This window comes from Mustela putorius, unplaced genomic scaffold (genome assembly GCF_011764305.1).
Source record: "Mustela putorius furo isolate JIRA1106 unplaced genomic scaffold, ASM1176430v1.1 tig00000196_pilon_pilon_pilon, whole genome shotgun sequence".
Lineage (NCBI taxonomy): Eukaryota > Metazoa > Chordata > Mammalia > Carnivora > Mustelidae > Mustela > Mustela putorius.
The window spans coordinates 5,621,315-5,638,293 of NW_025421310.1; the positions used below are offsets into that span (position 1 = coordinate 5,621,315).

Consider the following 16,979-nt stretch of genomic DNA (forward strand, 5'->3'; position numbering starts at 1 on the left):
ATTTTTGTGTGTGGTGTAAGGAAATGGTCCAATTTCATTTTTCTGCATGTGGCTGTCAAATTTTCCCAGCACCATTTATTGAAGAGGCTGTCTTTTTTCCATTGGACATTCTTTCCTGCTTTGTCGAAGATTAGTTGACCATAGATTTGAGGGTCTATTTCTGGGCTCTCTATTCTGTTCCATTGATCTATGTGTCTGTTTTTGTGCCAGTACCATGCTGTCTTGATGATGACAGCTTTGTAATAGAGCTTGAAATCCGGAATTGTGATGCCACCAACGTTGGCTTTCTTTTTCAATATCCCTTTGGCTATTCGAGGTCTTTTCTGGTTCCATATAAATTTTAGCATTATTTGTTCCATTTCTTTGAAAAAGATGGATGATACTTTGATAGGAATTGCATTAAATGTGTAGATTGCTTTAGGTAGCATAGACATTTTCACAATATTTATTCTTCGAATCCAGGAGCATGGAACATTTTTCCATTTCTTTGTGTCTTCCTCAATTTCTTTCATGAGTACTTTATAGTTTTCTGAGTATAGATTCTGTGTCTCTTTGGTTAGGTTTATTCCTAGGTATCTTATGGTTTTGGATGCAATTGTAAATGGGATTGACTCCTTAATATCTCTTTCTTCTGTCTTGCTGTTGGTGTAGAGAAATGCAACTGATTTCTGTGCATTGATTTTATATCCTGACACTTTACTGAATTCCTGTATAAGTTCTAGCAGTTTTGGAGTGGAGTCTTTTGGGTTTTCCACATAGAGTATCATATCATCTGCGAAGAGTGATAATTTGACTTCTTCTTTGCCGATTTGGATGCCTTTAATTTCCTTTTGTTGTCTGATTGCTGAGGCTAGGACCTCTAGTACTATGTTGAATAGCAGTGGTGATAATGGACATCCCTGCCGTGTTCCTGACCTTAGCGGAAAAGCTTTCAGTTTTTCTCCATTGAGAATGATATTTGCGGTGGGTTTTTCATAGATGGCTTTGATGATATTGAGGTATGTGCCCTCTATCCCTACACTTTGAAGAGTTTTGATCAGGAAGGGATGCTATACTTTGTCAAATGCTTTTTCAGCATCTATTGAGAGTATCATATGGTTCTTGTTCTTTCTTTTATTGATGTGTTGTATCACATTGACTGATTTGCGGATGTTGAACCAACCTTGCAGCCCTGGAATAAATCCCACTTGGTCGTGGTGAATCTTTTCACTGTTTTTTTAAAGATTTTATTTATTTATTTGCTAGAGAGAGTGAGAGAGCACAAGCAGGGGAGGCAGCAGAGGGAGAGGGAAAAGAAGGCTCTGTGTGGGCAGGGAACACTACATGGGGCATGACCCCAAGACTGTGAGCTCATGACTTGAGTGGAAGTCAGATGATTAACAACTGAGCCACCCTGGCGTCCCTCCTTTATGCATTTTTTAAAATTTTTTTAAATTTTATTTTCAGCTTAATAGTATTCATTGTTTTTGCACCACACCCAGTGCTCCATGCAATCCATGCCCTCTCCAACACCCACCACCTGGCTTCCCCAACCCCCCACCTCCCGCCCCTTCAAAACCCTCAGATTGTTTTTCAGAATTAAAAAATTTGATTTTATTTTTTCAGTGTTCCAAGATTCATTGTTTATGCACCATACCAAGAGCTCCAGGCATAACATGCCCTCCTTAATACCCACCATCAGGCTCACCTAACAGCCCACCTCCTTCCCCTCCAAAACCCTTGGTTTGTTTCTCAGAGTCCACAGTCTCTCATGGTTCATCTCCCCCTCTCCTTTTCAATTTGGGCAATACATCTTTATATTATTTTTTATTTTATTTATTCATTTCATTTATTTTTTCATTTAAATTCAATTAGCCAAGGTATAGTACATCATTAGTTTTTTATACAATGTTCAGTGAATCATTCAAAACCCCAAAGATACAGATGTAGTGAAAAGAAGGGCCATCTGTACCCCAATGTTTATAGCAGCAATGGCCACTGTCGCCAAACTGTGGAAAGAACCAAGATGCCCTTCAATGGACGAATGGATAAGGAAAATGTGGTCCATATACACTATGGAGTATTATGCCTCCATCAGAAAGGTTGAATACCCAGCTGTTGTAGCAACATGGACAGGACTGGAAGAGATTATGCTGAGTGAAATAAGTCAAGCAGAGAGAGTCAATTATCATATGGTTCCACTTATTTGTGGAGCATAACAAATAACATGGAGGACATGGGGAGATAGAGAGGAGAAGGGAGTTGGGGTAAATTGGAAGGGGAGGTGAACCATGGGAGACTATGGACTCTGAAAAGCAATCTGAGGGTTTTGAAGGGGTGGGGGATGGGAGGTTGGGGTACCAGGTGGTGGGCATTATAGAGGGCATGGATTGCATGGAGCACTGGGTGTGGTGAAAAAATAATGAATACTGTTATTCTGAAAATAAATTAAAAAATTAAAAATTTTTTTAAAAACTGTGACATTTTGGAGCAATACAAGTATTATTATATCCATTTCAGTGCTTCTCCTTTGTTTTGTTTCATTTAATCAGTCGGTACCTCCAATTATGAGTTGATTGCTGTGCTGAAAACAAATGGTCAGAAAAACGTACTTGGAACGTTCCCCATCTCAGAGAGAAGGAATTCAAGTTCTCACAGTCATATTATTTATATATATTTTTATATTTATATATAAATTTTTTTATTATGTCGTGTTGGTACTTCGCTTGTTTTTGATGGAGTGTTCCATGATTCATTGTTTACATATAACATCCAAGCCAGTGCTCACTGCAACACATGCTGTCCTCAATACCCTCCACCAGGCTAATCCATTACCCCAAACCCTTACCCTCTGAAATGCTCGGTTTGTTTCCCAGAGTCCAGAGTCTCTCATGGTTTGTATCCCCCTCTGATTCCCACCACCACCTTTATCTTCCCCTTCCTTCTCCTAATGTCCTTCGTGCTATTCCTTATGTTTTACATATGAGTGAAACCACATGATCATTGACTTTCTCTGCTTGACTTATTTCACTCAGCATAATCTCCTCCAGTCCCATCCATATTGATTCAAAAGTTGGGTAATCATCCTTTCTGATGGGTGAGTAATATTCCATTGTATATATGAACCACATCTTCTCAATCCATTCATCTGTTGAAGGGCATCTCAGTTCCTTCCTCAGTTAGTCTATTGTGGATATTGATGCTGTGAACATTGGGGTGCATATGGCCCTTCTTCTCACTAAATCTGTATCTTCAGGGTAAATACACTGTAGTGCAATTGCTAGGTGGTAGGGTAGCTCTATTTTTAATTTTTTGGGGAAGCTCCATACTGTTTTCCAAAGTGGTTGCACCAGCTTGCATTCCCACCTATGGTGTAAGGGGTTTCCCACCTTAAAAGCTGATGTCCAGATACTAATTGCTTATCTGGCCTTCACAAATGGAAGAAAACACCTTTTTATTTCTGCTGAGTTTTTGTTTTCATTATGAAATGCTGGTGTGTTTTATCAAAAGCTTTGTCTGCACCTGCTAAAATTATTTCTTACGTTTTAATTCTTTTTAATTACGTAGGGTTTTTTAATTTTTTTTAATTTTTTTTATTTTTTATTTTTTTTTTACTTTCAGCATAACAGTATTCATTATTTTTTTTACCACACCCAGTGCTTCATGCAATCCATGCCCTCTATAATACCCACCACCTGGTACCCCAACCTCCCACCCCGCTGGCACATCAAACCCCTCAGATTGTTTTTCAGAGTCCATAGTCTCTCATGGTTTATCTCCCTTTCCAATTTCCCCCAACTCCCTTCTCCTCTCTAACTCCCCATGTCCTTCATGCTATTTGTTATACTCCACAAATAAGTGAAACCATATGATAATTGACTCTCTCTGCTTGACTTATTTCACTCAGCATGATCTCTTCCAGTCCCGTCCATGTTGCTACAACAGTTGGGTATTCATCCTTTCTGATGGAGGCACAATACTCCATAGTGTATATCGATCACATCTTCCATATCCATTCGTCCGTTGAAGAGCAACTTGGTTCTTTCCACATTTTGGCGACCGTGGCCATTGCTGCTATAAACATTGGGGTATAGATGACCCTTCTGTTCACTACATCTGTATCTTTGGGGTCAATACCCAGTAGTGCAATTGCAGGGTCATAGGGAAGCTCTCTTTTTAATTTCTTGAGGAATCTCCACACTGATATCCAAGTTGGCTGCACCAACTTGCATTCCCAATAGTGGAAGAGGGTTCCCCTTTCTCCATATCTCCTCCAACACATGTTGTTTCCTGTTCTGTTAATTTTGGCCATTCTAACTGGTGTAAGGTGATATCTCAATGTGGTTTTAATTTGAATCTCCCTGATGGCTAGTAATGATGAACATTTTTTCATGTGTCTGATAGCCATTTGTATGTCTTCATTGGAGAAGTGTCTGTTCATGTCTTCTGCCCATTTTTTGATATGATTGTCTGTTTTGTGTGTGTTGAGTTTGAGGAGTTCTTTATAGATCCTGGATATCAACCTTTTGTCTGTACTGTCATTTGCAAATATCTTCTCCCATTCCGTGGGTTGCCTCTTTGTTTTCTTGACTGTTTCCTTTGCTGTGCAGAAGCTTTTGATATTTTTAATTTATTTTTTATTTATTTTCAGCATAACAGTATTCATTATTTTTTCACCACACCCAGTGCTCCATACAATCTGTGCCCTCTCTAATACCCACTACCTGGTACCCCAACTTCCCACCCACCCACCAATTCAAACCCCTCAGATTGATTTTGATGAAGTCCCAAAAGTTTATTTTCACTTTTGTTTCCTTTGCCTTTATAGTAGGAGATCGTAACACACCTCTCTCAGAAACAGACAGATCATCGAAGCAGAAAATCAATAAAGAAACAAGAGCATTGAATGACACATTGGACCAGATGAACCTCATAGATATATACAGAACATTCCACCCTAAAACAACAGAATACTCATTCTTCTCAAGTGCACATGGAACCTTCTCCAGAATAGACCACATACTGGGGCACAAATCAGGACTCAACCGGTACCAAAAGACTGAGATTAATTCCCTGCATATTCTCAGATCACAATGCTTTGAAAATGGAGTTCAATCACAAGGAAAAGTTCAGAAGGAACTCAAACACCTGGAAGCTAAAGACCACCTTGCTTAAGAATGCTTGGATCAACCAGGAGATCAAAGAACTGAAACAATTCATGGAAACCAATGAGAATGAAGACACTTCAGTTTAAAACATATGGGATACAGCCAAGGTGGTCCTAAGGGGGAAATACATAGCCATCCAAGCCTCCTCAAAAAAATTGAAAAATCCAGAACACACCAGCTGTCTCTAAACCTTAAAGAACTGGAGAATCAACAACAAATCAAACCAACTCCACACATAAGAAGGGAAATCATCAAGATTAGAGCTGAGATCAATGAGGTAGAAACCAGAGATACAGTAGAACGTATCATTGAAACTAGAAGCTGGTTTTTTGAAAGAATCAATAAGGTTGATAAACCATTGGCCACACTAATCCAAAAGAAAAGAGAGAAAGCCTAAATTCATAAAATTATGAATGGAAAGGGAGAGATCACAACTAACACCAAGGAAGTAGAAATAATCATCAGAAGGTATTATCAACAGTTATATGCCAATACGCTAAGCAACCTAGATGAAATGGAAGCATTCCTGGAAAACTATAAACTCCCAAAATTGAACCAGGAAGAAATTGACACCCTGAATAGACCAATATCTAGTAATGAGATTGAAGCAGTGATCAAAAATCTCCCAAAAAATAAGAGCCCAGGACCTGACAGATTCCCTGGGGAATTCTACCAAACTTTCAAAGAAGAAATAACACCTATTCTCCTGAAGCTGTTTCAAAAAATTGAAGCAGAAGAAAAACTTCCAGACTCTTTCTATGAAGCCAGCATTACCCTGATCCCCAAACCAGGCAAAGACCCTACCAGAAATGAGAATTCCAGACCAATATCACTGATGAATATGGATGCTAAGATTCTCAACAAGATCCTAGCAAACAGGATCCAACAGCACATTAAAAAGATTGTCCAAAAAAATTTTTTTAAAAATCATTCTCCAGGACTGAGATTTCCAGTGGGTCTGTGGGATCAAAAAGACCCCATCGGGGTAACACTGGGGCTGGATGAAGGACAAATCTCTTCCTTCTGTCCCCCAATCTCCAGCCCTTTGGAACATTGTTGTATCCACCAAGGCTCTTATGGTTGCAAATGATAGAAACTCACTGAAAGTAACATTAGACACAAAAATTGGAGAGGGGAAGACAGGAGATGATTTGTGCATATCATTGAGATGTCATTATGTATCTTTAGGCTTGGCTAAAATAAAGGGGCTCAAATGATTTAAAAAAAAAAAAAAGATTGTCCAACATGACCAGGTGGGATTCATTCCTGGGCTACAAGGATGGTTCAACATTCGGAAATCAATCAATGTGATAGAACAAATTAATAAGAGAAGAGAGAAGAACCACATGGTCCTCTCAATTGATGCAGAAAAAGCATTTGACAAAATCCAGCATCTGTTCTTGATTAAAACGTTTCAAAGTATAGGATAGAGGGAACATTCCTGAACTTCATCAAATCTATCTATGAAAGACCCACAGCAAATATCATCCTCAATGGGAAAAAGCTTGCAGCCTTCCCATTGAGATCAGGAACATGACAAAGATGCCCACTCTCACCACTCTTGTTCAACATAGTATTAAAAGTCCTAGCAACAGCAATCAGACAACAAAGAGAAATAAAAGGTATCCAAATTGGTAATGAAGAAGTCAAACTCTCTCTCTTTGCAGATGACATGATTCTTTATATGGAAAACCCAAAAGACTCCACCCCCAAACTACTAGAACTCATATAGCAATTCAGTAATGTGGCAGGATACAAAGTCAATGTACAGAAATTAGTGGCTTTCTTATACACTAACAATGAAAATACAGAAAGGGAAATTAGATAATCGATTCCATTTACTATAGCACCAAGAACCATAAGATACCTGGGAATAAACCTAACCAAAGAGGTAAAGGATCTTTATTTTATCTTTTCAGTGTTCAAAGATTCACTGTTTATGCACCACACCCAGTGCTCCAGGCAATAAGTGCCCTTCTTAATACCCACCATCAGGATCACCCAACCCTTCATCCACGTCCTCTCAAAAACCCTAAGTTTGTTTCCCAGAGTCCACAGGCTTTCATGATATGTCTTTCCCTCCAATTTCCCCCAACTCACTTCACTCCAATTCCCAAGGTCCTCCATGTTACTCTTTATGCTCTACAAGTAAGTGAAACTATATGATAATTGACTTTCTCTGTTTGACTTGTTTCAATCAGCATAATCTCCTCCAGTCCTATCCACATTGATACAAAAGTTGGGTATTCATCCTTTCTAATGGAGGCATCATACTACATTGTATAAAAGGACCACATTTTCTTTATCCATTCATGTGTTGAAGGGAATCTAGGCTCTTTCCCCAGTTGGTTGGCTGTGGCCACTGCTACTATGAACATTGGGATACCACCTTACACCCATTAGAATAGCCATAATTAACAAGATAGTAAACACCATGTGTTGGGGAGGATGTGGAGAAAGGGGAACTGAACTCTCTTACACTGTTGGTGAGAATGCAAGTTGGTGCAGTCACTTTGGAAAACAGGGTGGAGATTTCTGAAGAAATTAAAAATAGAGCTAACCTAACATCCTGCAATTGCACTAAGTTTTTAATTATAGCCAGCATATATTAGTCCAACATAATGAGCCAACATTTATATACATTATGCAGCGCTCACTATAAGATGTGCAGTTATCATGTGTCACACAAAAAATCATTACAATATCATGGATTATATTCCCTAAGCTGTATTTTACACCCCTGGGGCACCTTTATTATATAACTGGAAGTTTGTACACCTGTTCACCCATCTCCTGATCTCCCTCCCTTCTGGTTTGTGAGAAGGTCATTTTTTTTAAGACTTTTTTTATTTATTTATTTGACAGAGAGAAATCACAAGTAGATGGAGAGGCAGGCAGAGAGAGAGAGAGGGAAGCAGGCTCCCTGCTGAGCAGAGAGACCGATGCGGGACTCGATCCCAGGACCCTGAGATCATGACCTGAGCCGAAGGCAGCGGCTTAACCCACTGAGCCACCCAGGCGCCCGAGAAGGTCATTTTTTAAATTTATTTTTAATTTATTTTCAGCATAACAGTATTCATTATTTTTGCACCATACCCAGTGCTCCATGCAATCTGTGCCCTCTCTAATACCCACCACCTGGTTCCCCCAACCTCCCACCACCACCACCCCACCACTTCAAACCCCTCAGACTGTTTTTCAGAGAAGGTCATTTTTACTTATACTGTTAATGTACTACATTATATTGGTTGAGTTTTAAATTTTTCAGCTACTCTGCCTTCCCCTACCCCCCAAATCCAGTGCCGTCATGATGTAGAGTCCTTTTTATACATTGCTGAATCTCATCTGTGAACGTTTTATTTAGAGATTCACATTGGAGTTTATGTGAGGGAACTTTCTGTGTCTTTCTATTCTGAAATTTCCTTGCCCAGTTTGGTGTCTTTCTTTGTAGCATGATACAATATTGTTTCTTTTTTTATTCTCAGGAAGGGCACATATAATTTAATTGTGTGTATGCATGTGTGTGTTTGAGAGTATGCATGTGTGTGAGTGTTTGCATGTATGTGTGTGCATGTGAGTATGTGTGTGTGCATGTATGCATTGTAACCACATGGGGGCGAGAGTGTGTGTGTTTCCTAAGGGCTTCAGTGTTCGGGAGAAATTGCCAATGAAGCTTCCTCAACAGACACAAATGTATGTTACAAAATGATTATCGCCATGCCATTAGCTCACACTTCCATGCCATATTGTATCTGCCTTTCTTGTATGTGATGAGAACATTTAGATCTACTCTCTTTGCAACATTCAACAATAGGTTATGGTGTTATGAGCTGGGGTCATGATGTGGTACATGAAATCCCCAGAACTTGTGGTCTTATAACTTTAGAGACCTTGTTCATCTACCTATAATCCTGACCAACACCTTCCCATTTCCACACTCCAGCCCAGCCAGCCACCACTCTGTTCTCTATTTTTCTGTTTCCACATACTTCAGTTGGGGGATGGTTTGATCACGATCAATACATTCAATGTATTCATAAGGTGATACATAGTTACTACTTTTCATCAATTTAATAGCTTCTATTTTAAGAATTTTATCCATTTCATCTACATTGTCTCATATATCAGCATAAAAGTTAATAATGTTCCATTCTAAATTTAAAGTCTGTAGTATGGGATGCCATCCTCATAATAGTGATGTGTACCTCCTCCCTCTCTCTCTCTTTTCTTGGTTTTGTGGCTAGGATTTATAAATGTGACCATTGCTTACAAAAAGGAACACTTTCAGCTTCACTGATTTTTCTCTATTTTTAAATTTGCCCTCATTTCTAGCCAGATCTTGTCTTTACTTTTGTTTGAATAACTTGCTATTCTTTTTCCAAATTCTCAATAGAATAGGTTCTGTCATTAATTATTTTAGGCTTTTTCTGTTCTAATAGAGTGGTTCTTGGTTCTTATTTTCCAATTTCATAGATTTGATGTGTAACATTTACACTGTCCTTTAGTGTAAACATTCTCTCATTTCCATTAGGATTTTCTCATTTCATTCATGGGTAATTGGGAAGTCTGTTGCTTTGATTTCCAAAGTGTAGGGGTATTACTATCTTTGATGGCAGAATCAGTGACTCCCAGAAGGTCCCAGGAGTTCTTACTGGCCCAAGTGAAGAGTCCAGGCTGGCTGGGGTCGTCATTAGGTGACACCCACTATGGGCAGCTCCTGTGCCTTCCAGGGTCCCTGTGGTCCCTCCCTCCCTGCAGTGTGCGGTCTGGGTCCCTCCAGGGCTACTGGATGGCCAAAGCAGCATACACGCTGGGCTCTGCTGGGGGCTTCCCTGATTGGGAAGGAGGGGATACACTTGTCTCCTGTCTGAGGGTCAAGCAGTTCAGCTGGGCGTAGGTCACATCCTGGGGAGTGTCAGATGCAGTAACCTGCAGTGGGGAAGAGAGGGGAGGCTTGTGATTGAGGAAGGGGAAGCCTAGGAACTCAGAGAAGGGACCCACCTGACAGTCCGTCTGCCTGTCTTCCTCTGCTTGTCTGTCCTCTGAGTCCAGCAATCCCTCTGACATGGGGGAAGGAGAAGTGGCCAGTCCCCACCTGAGTCTTGATCTTGACTGGCTCACCTGAGCATACGTTGTTCCCTGGGGGTCATCTTGTGTGTTCTGCTGCGGACAGACAGTGAGGGGGTGGTTTTTCTCCTTGATCCCCCTCGACCACCTCAGACAATTTTCCCCATGGTTGCCAGAGCGAGGCTTCCAAACTTTCCTGCCCATTAGATCACTTTCCTGGTGAATTCTGCAGGGGCTTCCTGAGCCTTGGGGTGTGTGACTTGTACTCTGGCTCTGATTCTATTCCAGACAGTGTCTCTTGCTCATCTGGTTGCAGCTGCATGGGCCATGCTCCTGATAAAGCATGTTGCTGCCTCAGGATCTTTGCACCTACTACCTTCTCCCCTTGTTTTATTTTTCTAGGCCATACGTTGCTATCGAGGATGCTGCCCACTTCCGTGTATATTGTCTACCACCCACAAGGCAAGCTCACAGAGGGTGGTTCAGATTTGCTCACAGCTATGCAGGCAGCACTAGGTGGGGCCTGGCAAATGCTGGGCTCCCTATGTCTTTTGCTGGCTGAACGAATGAAGGGGCTTAGTGACCGGTGGGACAATCATTTCTTCATGTACCCTCTTGAGACGTGGGCATGCACCCCAACAACCAGAATTCAGACAGTGGTTTGGGAGCCACACAAGGGGAGCACAAAGGAGGCCCTACAAGGTCACAGTGGTCTGACCCAGGGTGCCCAAGGAGCGTGAGGGCATCTGAGGGACACTACTGAGACTGGGTGGTGTGAGGACAAGGAAGTGTCCACTGGATTCAGTTTGGTGCCACAAGGGCCCTGGGGTCTGCACGAGGGCTGGGGGTCTCACCTGATGGTCCAGCTCCACCCCCTCCTCAGGCTGAATGTCTTGCATGGAAGCGTCTGCCAGGACAGAACAGAGTGTGTCTCTTGGCAAGGTACCCTGAGCCCTCCTCTCAGAGCTACAGACCCCGCCCTGCTCCCAGATAGGGCATCTGCCATACCAGGGATTCAGCAGTGGGCTGAGGGGCATGTGGGAATTCAGTCCTCACCCCGGACCCCAACCCTCCCAGCCCACCCCCAGGGCGGCCCCCGTCTTCTCACAGAGGCTCTCCTCCTGGGCGGCAGGGGCTGGGCTGGAGCTGGGGAGGAGAGACAGCATGTTAGGGGACATAGTGGGGGCAGGTGGGTGGGAGTCTGGGGGACCACAGGCAGGAGTTACCTGTCGTGCAGTCCTCTGTCCTTGGGCTCCGGGTCTGCAGCCCCTGAAGGACATTGGGAATCAGTCTCCCTCTGGGCTGGGAGGGTACAAACTGCCCCCAACCATGTGATTCCAGGGAAAGATGCCCTTCACACATACTGCCTGTGTGTTTCTCCATCTCCCCAGATTGAGTGGAGGGAAGTACCTTCAACTGGCTCATGGGTACCAACCTGGTGTTTCTAGATTCTCTGGGTTGAGATTCTGCACAGGTATCCTTCTACACCGGCCTTTCCCATCGCTCTGGTTTTTCTCTGACTGCTGCCCTGAGCCCACCCTTGGTCAGCCCACAGGGCAGCAACCACCCCCTGGGACGTGTCACCTCCTTCTCTTCTCACCCGGCTTCCTGCCTTTGACCCGACGCTGGTGGAGAACTAGGAGGAGGACGAGAAGGCTGAGCAGCAGGACGAAGGCCACCGCGGCCGTGAGGAGGATGTACAGGTACCAGTGGGGACCTTGTGCAGAAGCAACACCATGAATGAGCCAGTGATGCCATTTAACTGAGCACCTACTCTGTGCCAGGAACCTGCTGGGCTCTGTGCACTCAGCTCTGACCCCGTCAACAATCACCCAGCCCACAACTGCTGCCCCTCTGCCCACCCCACAGACAGAAAACTGAGGCACAGAGAGGTCATTCACATGTCTCAGGTCGCCCAGCATGGAGGCAGCAGGGCTGAGACTAGAACCAGGGCTGTGGGTTCCCTGTGTTCTCCTCATGCTGTCCCCTGTGCAGACACCAGCTCGGGGCTCTAGGCACCTCATCTGGAGCACAGCCTATCCCAGCATCTTCTTCTGGAGCTGAGGGTCCTTCCAGATTCCCCTTATTACCTGAATGCCCCCAGCCATTGTCCTCCCTCCCCTCCGCTTACAATGTCACTGTCATTGCTGCAAAGGGACAGAATTCCCCATAGGACACGACCTGGGGGGCTTCCACGTGAGCCCTCCTTTCCCAGGATGAGAGCCATGGTCTAATGGGAAATCTACTCTGTCCACGACTCTCTCCTTTACACTTGGGAAAACTGAGGCCCACACAGGGGAGGGGCATGTGCCAGCCAGCACCTCCGGAGGACCCTGAACTGAGGGGTCAACTCAGAGCTCTCCATGGACCCATCCACTAAGGCTGATAGAGACCCTCACCCTCAGAGCCTCCTGGGGTCAGCAAGGGTGAAGAGTGGGACCTGCTGTGTTCCACACTGCACCTGGCTGCTCCTCCCCCACCAGGGACCCCCCACCCCCAAAAGCTTCAGAGCCCTGGGACCCTGTCGTCCCGCTGGCATCTCTGAGAGCCTAGAAGAAAATCCCCTGGACAGCAGCCCCTGTGACTCACCATCTGCTGAGCCTGGCCCTGTGGTTGGGGGGCTGGGGACCATAGAGGGTCCTGGGGGAAAGACAGGAGTGTGGAGGGGCTGGAGCTTCCCCTGAGACCCTGTCTCTGCTCACACTCTTCCTCCTCATGTGCCCTGTGATCCCCAAGCTCCTCCTCCACCAGAAGAATCCTGGGGCTGGGGCCAGGGATGGGCAAGCATGGGAGGACCTGTTTCCCTCCTGCACCATGAGGGGCAGACCTCTCCACTGATGTTCCCTTGGAGCCCCTCACTCCCATCCTAGACCAGAGCCCTCCTAGACACAGGGCCCTGAAGCAATGTTGGGACACAGAGGGGACAGAGGCAGCAACCCTCACCTGAGACCAGGAGCTCCAGGGGGTCACTGGGCTGGGACAAGAGGTAGGGGGAGGTGCTGGCAGAGCCATAGCACCTGTAGGTTCCCCCGTGGGCTGAGGTCACAGGACTCATGGAGAATTCAGCCTGGTGCTGCCCAGCTCTGTACTGTGATCTAAGACGCAGCGGGGGATCAGCTGCCCCCTCCTTGGACAGAAGGAAAGTATCCATAGAGCTCTGAGACTGACACAGCAGGGTCACATTCTCTCCTGGGGCCACCGTGGGTCCCGGCTGCACTGAGAGGGAGGGTGTGTAGGGCAGCTGTCCTAGAGAGAGGAAGGGCAGGTGAGGGGCTGTCCAGCCCTTGTTCTGAACTGCATCTGTCTGAGTCCTCCGAGTCTGTGCCATCCCATCCCCTGTCTCTCTCTGTCTCCCTCCCTCCCAGGGGACCCCACACCCCTGTTCCCAGCCACCACCTGGGGCTCCACTGGTAAGACCTGTGCAAAGTCTGGGGTCCTGACTGATGCCATGAGCCCTCACCTGCGAGCAGGATGTCCAGGGGTTCACTGGGGGCCGACCACTCGGAGGAGAGAGTGTGTCCACCATAGCACATGTACCGGCCCCCATGGGAGGGTCTCACAGGGCCCAGAGGGAAGTCTGCCCCAGAGAGTCCAGCCTGGGTCTGCCGGCCAAGCTGCCGGGGAGGGTCAGGTGCCCCCTCCTTAGACAGAGCGAATCTGTTGTAGCTGACATCAGAGCGACACTGGAGAGTCAGGCTCTGTCCATAGGTCACGACAGTGTCCTGCTGGGTCAGGAGGGAGGGCTTCCCCGACACACCTGGGAGAGACCAGCCCTGGATGGCAGGGGTTGCTTCTCCCCAAACCTCCCTTCTCCCGTCCTGACTCCCAGGTCTCACTGTCCATCACGGTCAGTGACGCTGACCTGCGAGTCCCCGTGGTCCCCTCACCCACCCTCTCACTGGGGCTCCCCTGGGAGCAGAGTCCTCATTAACTGTCTGGTGCCTCAGAACATGGATGGGGCATCAGTCAGACTTTCTCACCTGAGACCAGCAGCTCCAGGGGGTCACTGGGATCCGACCATATCTGGGGGGTGTTGCTGTAATAGCCGTAGCATCTGAACGTCCACCTGAGGCTAGGGGTCATGGGGCCCACAGGGAACAGGGCCTGGGTCCCCCCATGGGGGGCTGCCTGGGAGCCCAGGGTCCAGGAGGGCTGGCGCTCTCCTTCCCTCATCAGGACGAACCTGTGGAATCTCATCTGTGAGGCACACTGGAGGGTCACATTCCCTCCTGAGGTCACAACAGGGCTGGGCTGGGCTGAGAGCCGAGGTTTGTCCAGCAATCCTAAGAGAGGAGGAGGCGGTGGTGTTAAATGCGGATCAGATCCCCCACATTATCCCCAGGCAGGGGTGTGAGAGGGAGACACCTGAGAGACCACCCCCTTCCTGAGGGCAGAGCCTGGGGCTGGGACCCTGAGTGGACTCGCACCTGTCACCAGCACCAGCTCCAGGGGGTCACTGGGCTCTGACCAGCCAGTGGGACTGAAATAGTTACAGTGATATCTTCCTGCATGTACATCTGTCATGTGTGTGATGGAGAACTTGGCCTTGTCCCTGGACTCCAGTGGCTCCTGTCTGTCCCAGACCCTTGACTCTCCGTCTTTATACAGGCGGTACTCCTGGGCCTCCAGGCCCCCCTGACACCAGATGGTCACAGATGTCCCCCAGGGCATCACAGAGCCCGGCTCAGCCCAGATGGTGGGTTTGGGGCGGGTCCCTGGAAGGAAACAGAGGCTGGGACACAAACCTTCCCCACCCAGGTCCCAGCTCAGCCCCAAGCCCCCAGACATTTCCCTCGGTCAGCCCAGAGCTGCTGCTCTCCATCCGCTGCTGCCTGGTATGTGACCCCTGTCCGCAGTGAGGAGGGACTGGGACCTCTGGTGACAGACTCACCTGCCTGTGCTCGGGTCCTGGGGCCCACACTCAGCCCTGGAAGAGAGTCCCTGTGAGAGGTTTGCCCTGAATCCCAGCAGATCCCCGCCTCCCCATGATCCTGCTGTGCCTGGAGTCTCCAAGAGACCAGAGTCTGGCTGGGCAGGTCCCTCCCAGACTAGGGTGACCCCTCCCTTCCTCAGATCTCACCGAGACAGAGCAGGGCTGTGAGGGTGGGGGTCATGGCATCTCCTCTTTCTCGTTCCGACTGTGCAGAAGGAGGGCCCACTGTGACCGCAGGACAGGCAGACACACACGGTGTGGGCACTCGGAGGCCAGCCCTCCCCATCACGGGTTTGTCACGTCAGCTGTCCCACAGGAAGGGGAACAGTGTGGCTGTCATTTCCCCGGGGCTGAGACTGGGGCAGGCAACGTGCTTTGCAGATGTTTCTGACCACATCTGAGGCTTCCCCCCACCATGAACTCCTGTCTTCCTGGCCCGATATCCCGCTTGTGGACAAAGCTCCAACATGTTTTGTTGAATGCTTGCATTTTGTCTGGTCCAGAAACACTAGACTGGACTAGCCTGATTCGAGCTAGTTTGTGGAGCTCAGATTAGCAAAACAGAAAACTAAAAACAAAAAAGCACAATCAAAAATGGACTGTCTGGTGTATTATTTTCCTGTTGTGTTCTTGTCATAACCAATCACTACAAGCTGGTGGGTTAAAGCAGCACAGATGTATTATCTTATCATTCCGAAGGGCAGAATTCCAACATGGACACCCCTGAGTTACAGTTGAGGTGTCCTGGGCTGTGCTCCTTCTGGAGCCTCTGGGGGTGAATCCATTCCCTTTCCTTTCCAAGCTGGGTGCCTTGCCCGTATGCCTTGCCGCCCTCCTTTCATCTCTGGCCCCCTGACCCCCTCTTTCACTCATAAGGACCCTTGTGATGACTCACGGCCAAGCACTCTGCCTCCACTAAAGCCCAGGAGCAACCCTGAGCTGCTTCACAAAAGGAGAGCAGTTCTCTGCAGAATCAGCATAGTGTGGCTCCAAAATCTTTAATGTCTGTGTTGTGCTTCATCTATATAGTTCCCTGCCAAACCATGTCGACCCCATCTGCCACCAAAGCTCCAAACACCACTGGATCTTTGGGACCATAAATCTCGGGCTTTCTGCATCCTGGATCCGTTGCAAGGACTTCTCTTGCCCGGGACTCCACTCAAAACCAACAGCCTCTCCAGACACTCAGTAAGTGCAAAGCAATAGCACGCCCAGGGAGCTGTATATTGTCTCCACCTTCCAAAGATGGCCCACTAGGGACTGAGCTATTGTCTCATTAGTAGGAGGATGAGATGAAGCAAAGAGTCTTCACCTTGGGTGGGGTATCTCAACATGCCTCAGGCAGCTGGAGTCCAGGAAATGTCACCAAGGTGGCAAGAACCTGAAATCTGGGGAGATTTATTTCCCACTGTCTTAACAAAGCACCTAGCATAGTTGCTAATACCTGTTTCACAGATGGAATCCACATGGTGTGTACTGGACCTGAGTGATGTCCTTTGCAATGGAGAGACAGTCACGGTCCCCGCAGCCTGGATAACACAGAGCTGGAGATGCGCACAGGGCTGGAGATGAGCACAGGGTGCTGGGGACCCATACGGGCTGGAGAGGCGAGCAGGGCTGAACACGTGACATGGTCCAGAACAAGTGTGGACACGGACAGTGTGTGGCTGGCTCTGATAACTAACCACAGACTGAACCTGAAGACCTTTATGGGTGGACCCAAGAAAATAAACACACCAATCTACAGCTGTGCACCAGGTGCCAGGAGATAGGTTTCTATATGAGTTTTCAGCTGGAGCAGAAGTGGAAATTAGAATCACCTGGTATACAAG

At 46.9% G+C, this 16,979-nt stretch overlaps 1 protein-coding gene across 7 annotated transcripts; it reads right to left on the reverse strand.

Moving 5' to 3' along the window:
• Nucleotides 1–8,776: 8,776 nt before the first annotated feature.
• Nucleotides 8,777–15,424, reverse strand: LOC101684916 (leukocyte immunoglobulin-like receptor subfamily B member 3). Of its 7 annotated transcripts, none has more exons than XM_045076950.1 (13): nucleotides 15,295–15,419; nucleotides 15,106–15,141; nucleotides 14,642–14,929; nucleotides 14,195–14,497; nucleotides 13,675–13,971; nucleotides 13,158–13,460; nucleotides 12,804–12,854; nucleotides 11,815–11,931; nucleotides 11,441–11,483; nucleotides 11,323–11,360; nucleotides 11,069–11,121; nucleotides 10,269–10,307; nucleotides 8,777–10,076 (listed from the first exon to the last, which is right to left on the reverse strand). In XM_045076950.1, exons 1-13 carry the CDS (start codon nucleotides 15,326–15,328, stop codon nucleotides 9,930–9,932), a joined length of 1,749 nt encoding a protein of 582 aa, XP_044932885.1. In that variant the 5' UTR covers nucleotides 15,329–15,419; the 3' UTR covers nucleotides 8,777–9,929. The 7 variants fall into 7 exon arrangements, with proteins under 7 accessions (XP_044932885.1, XP_044932884.1, XP_044932887.1 ...); XM_045076949.1 differs by having other exon boundaries at nucleotides 10,269–10,310; XM_045076952.1 differs by having other exon boundaries at nucleotides 8,777–10,310; nucleotides 15,295–15,424.
• Between the last annotated feature and the right edge of the window lie 1,555 nt (nucleotides 15,425–16,979).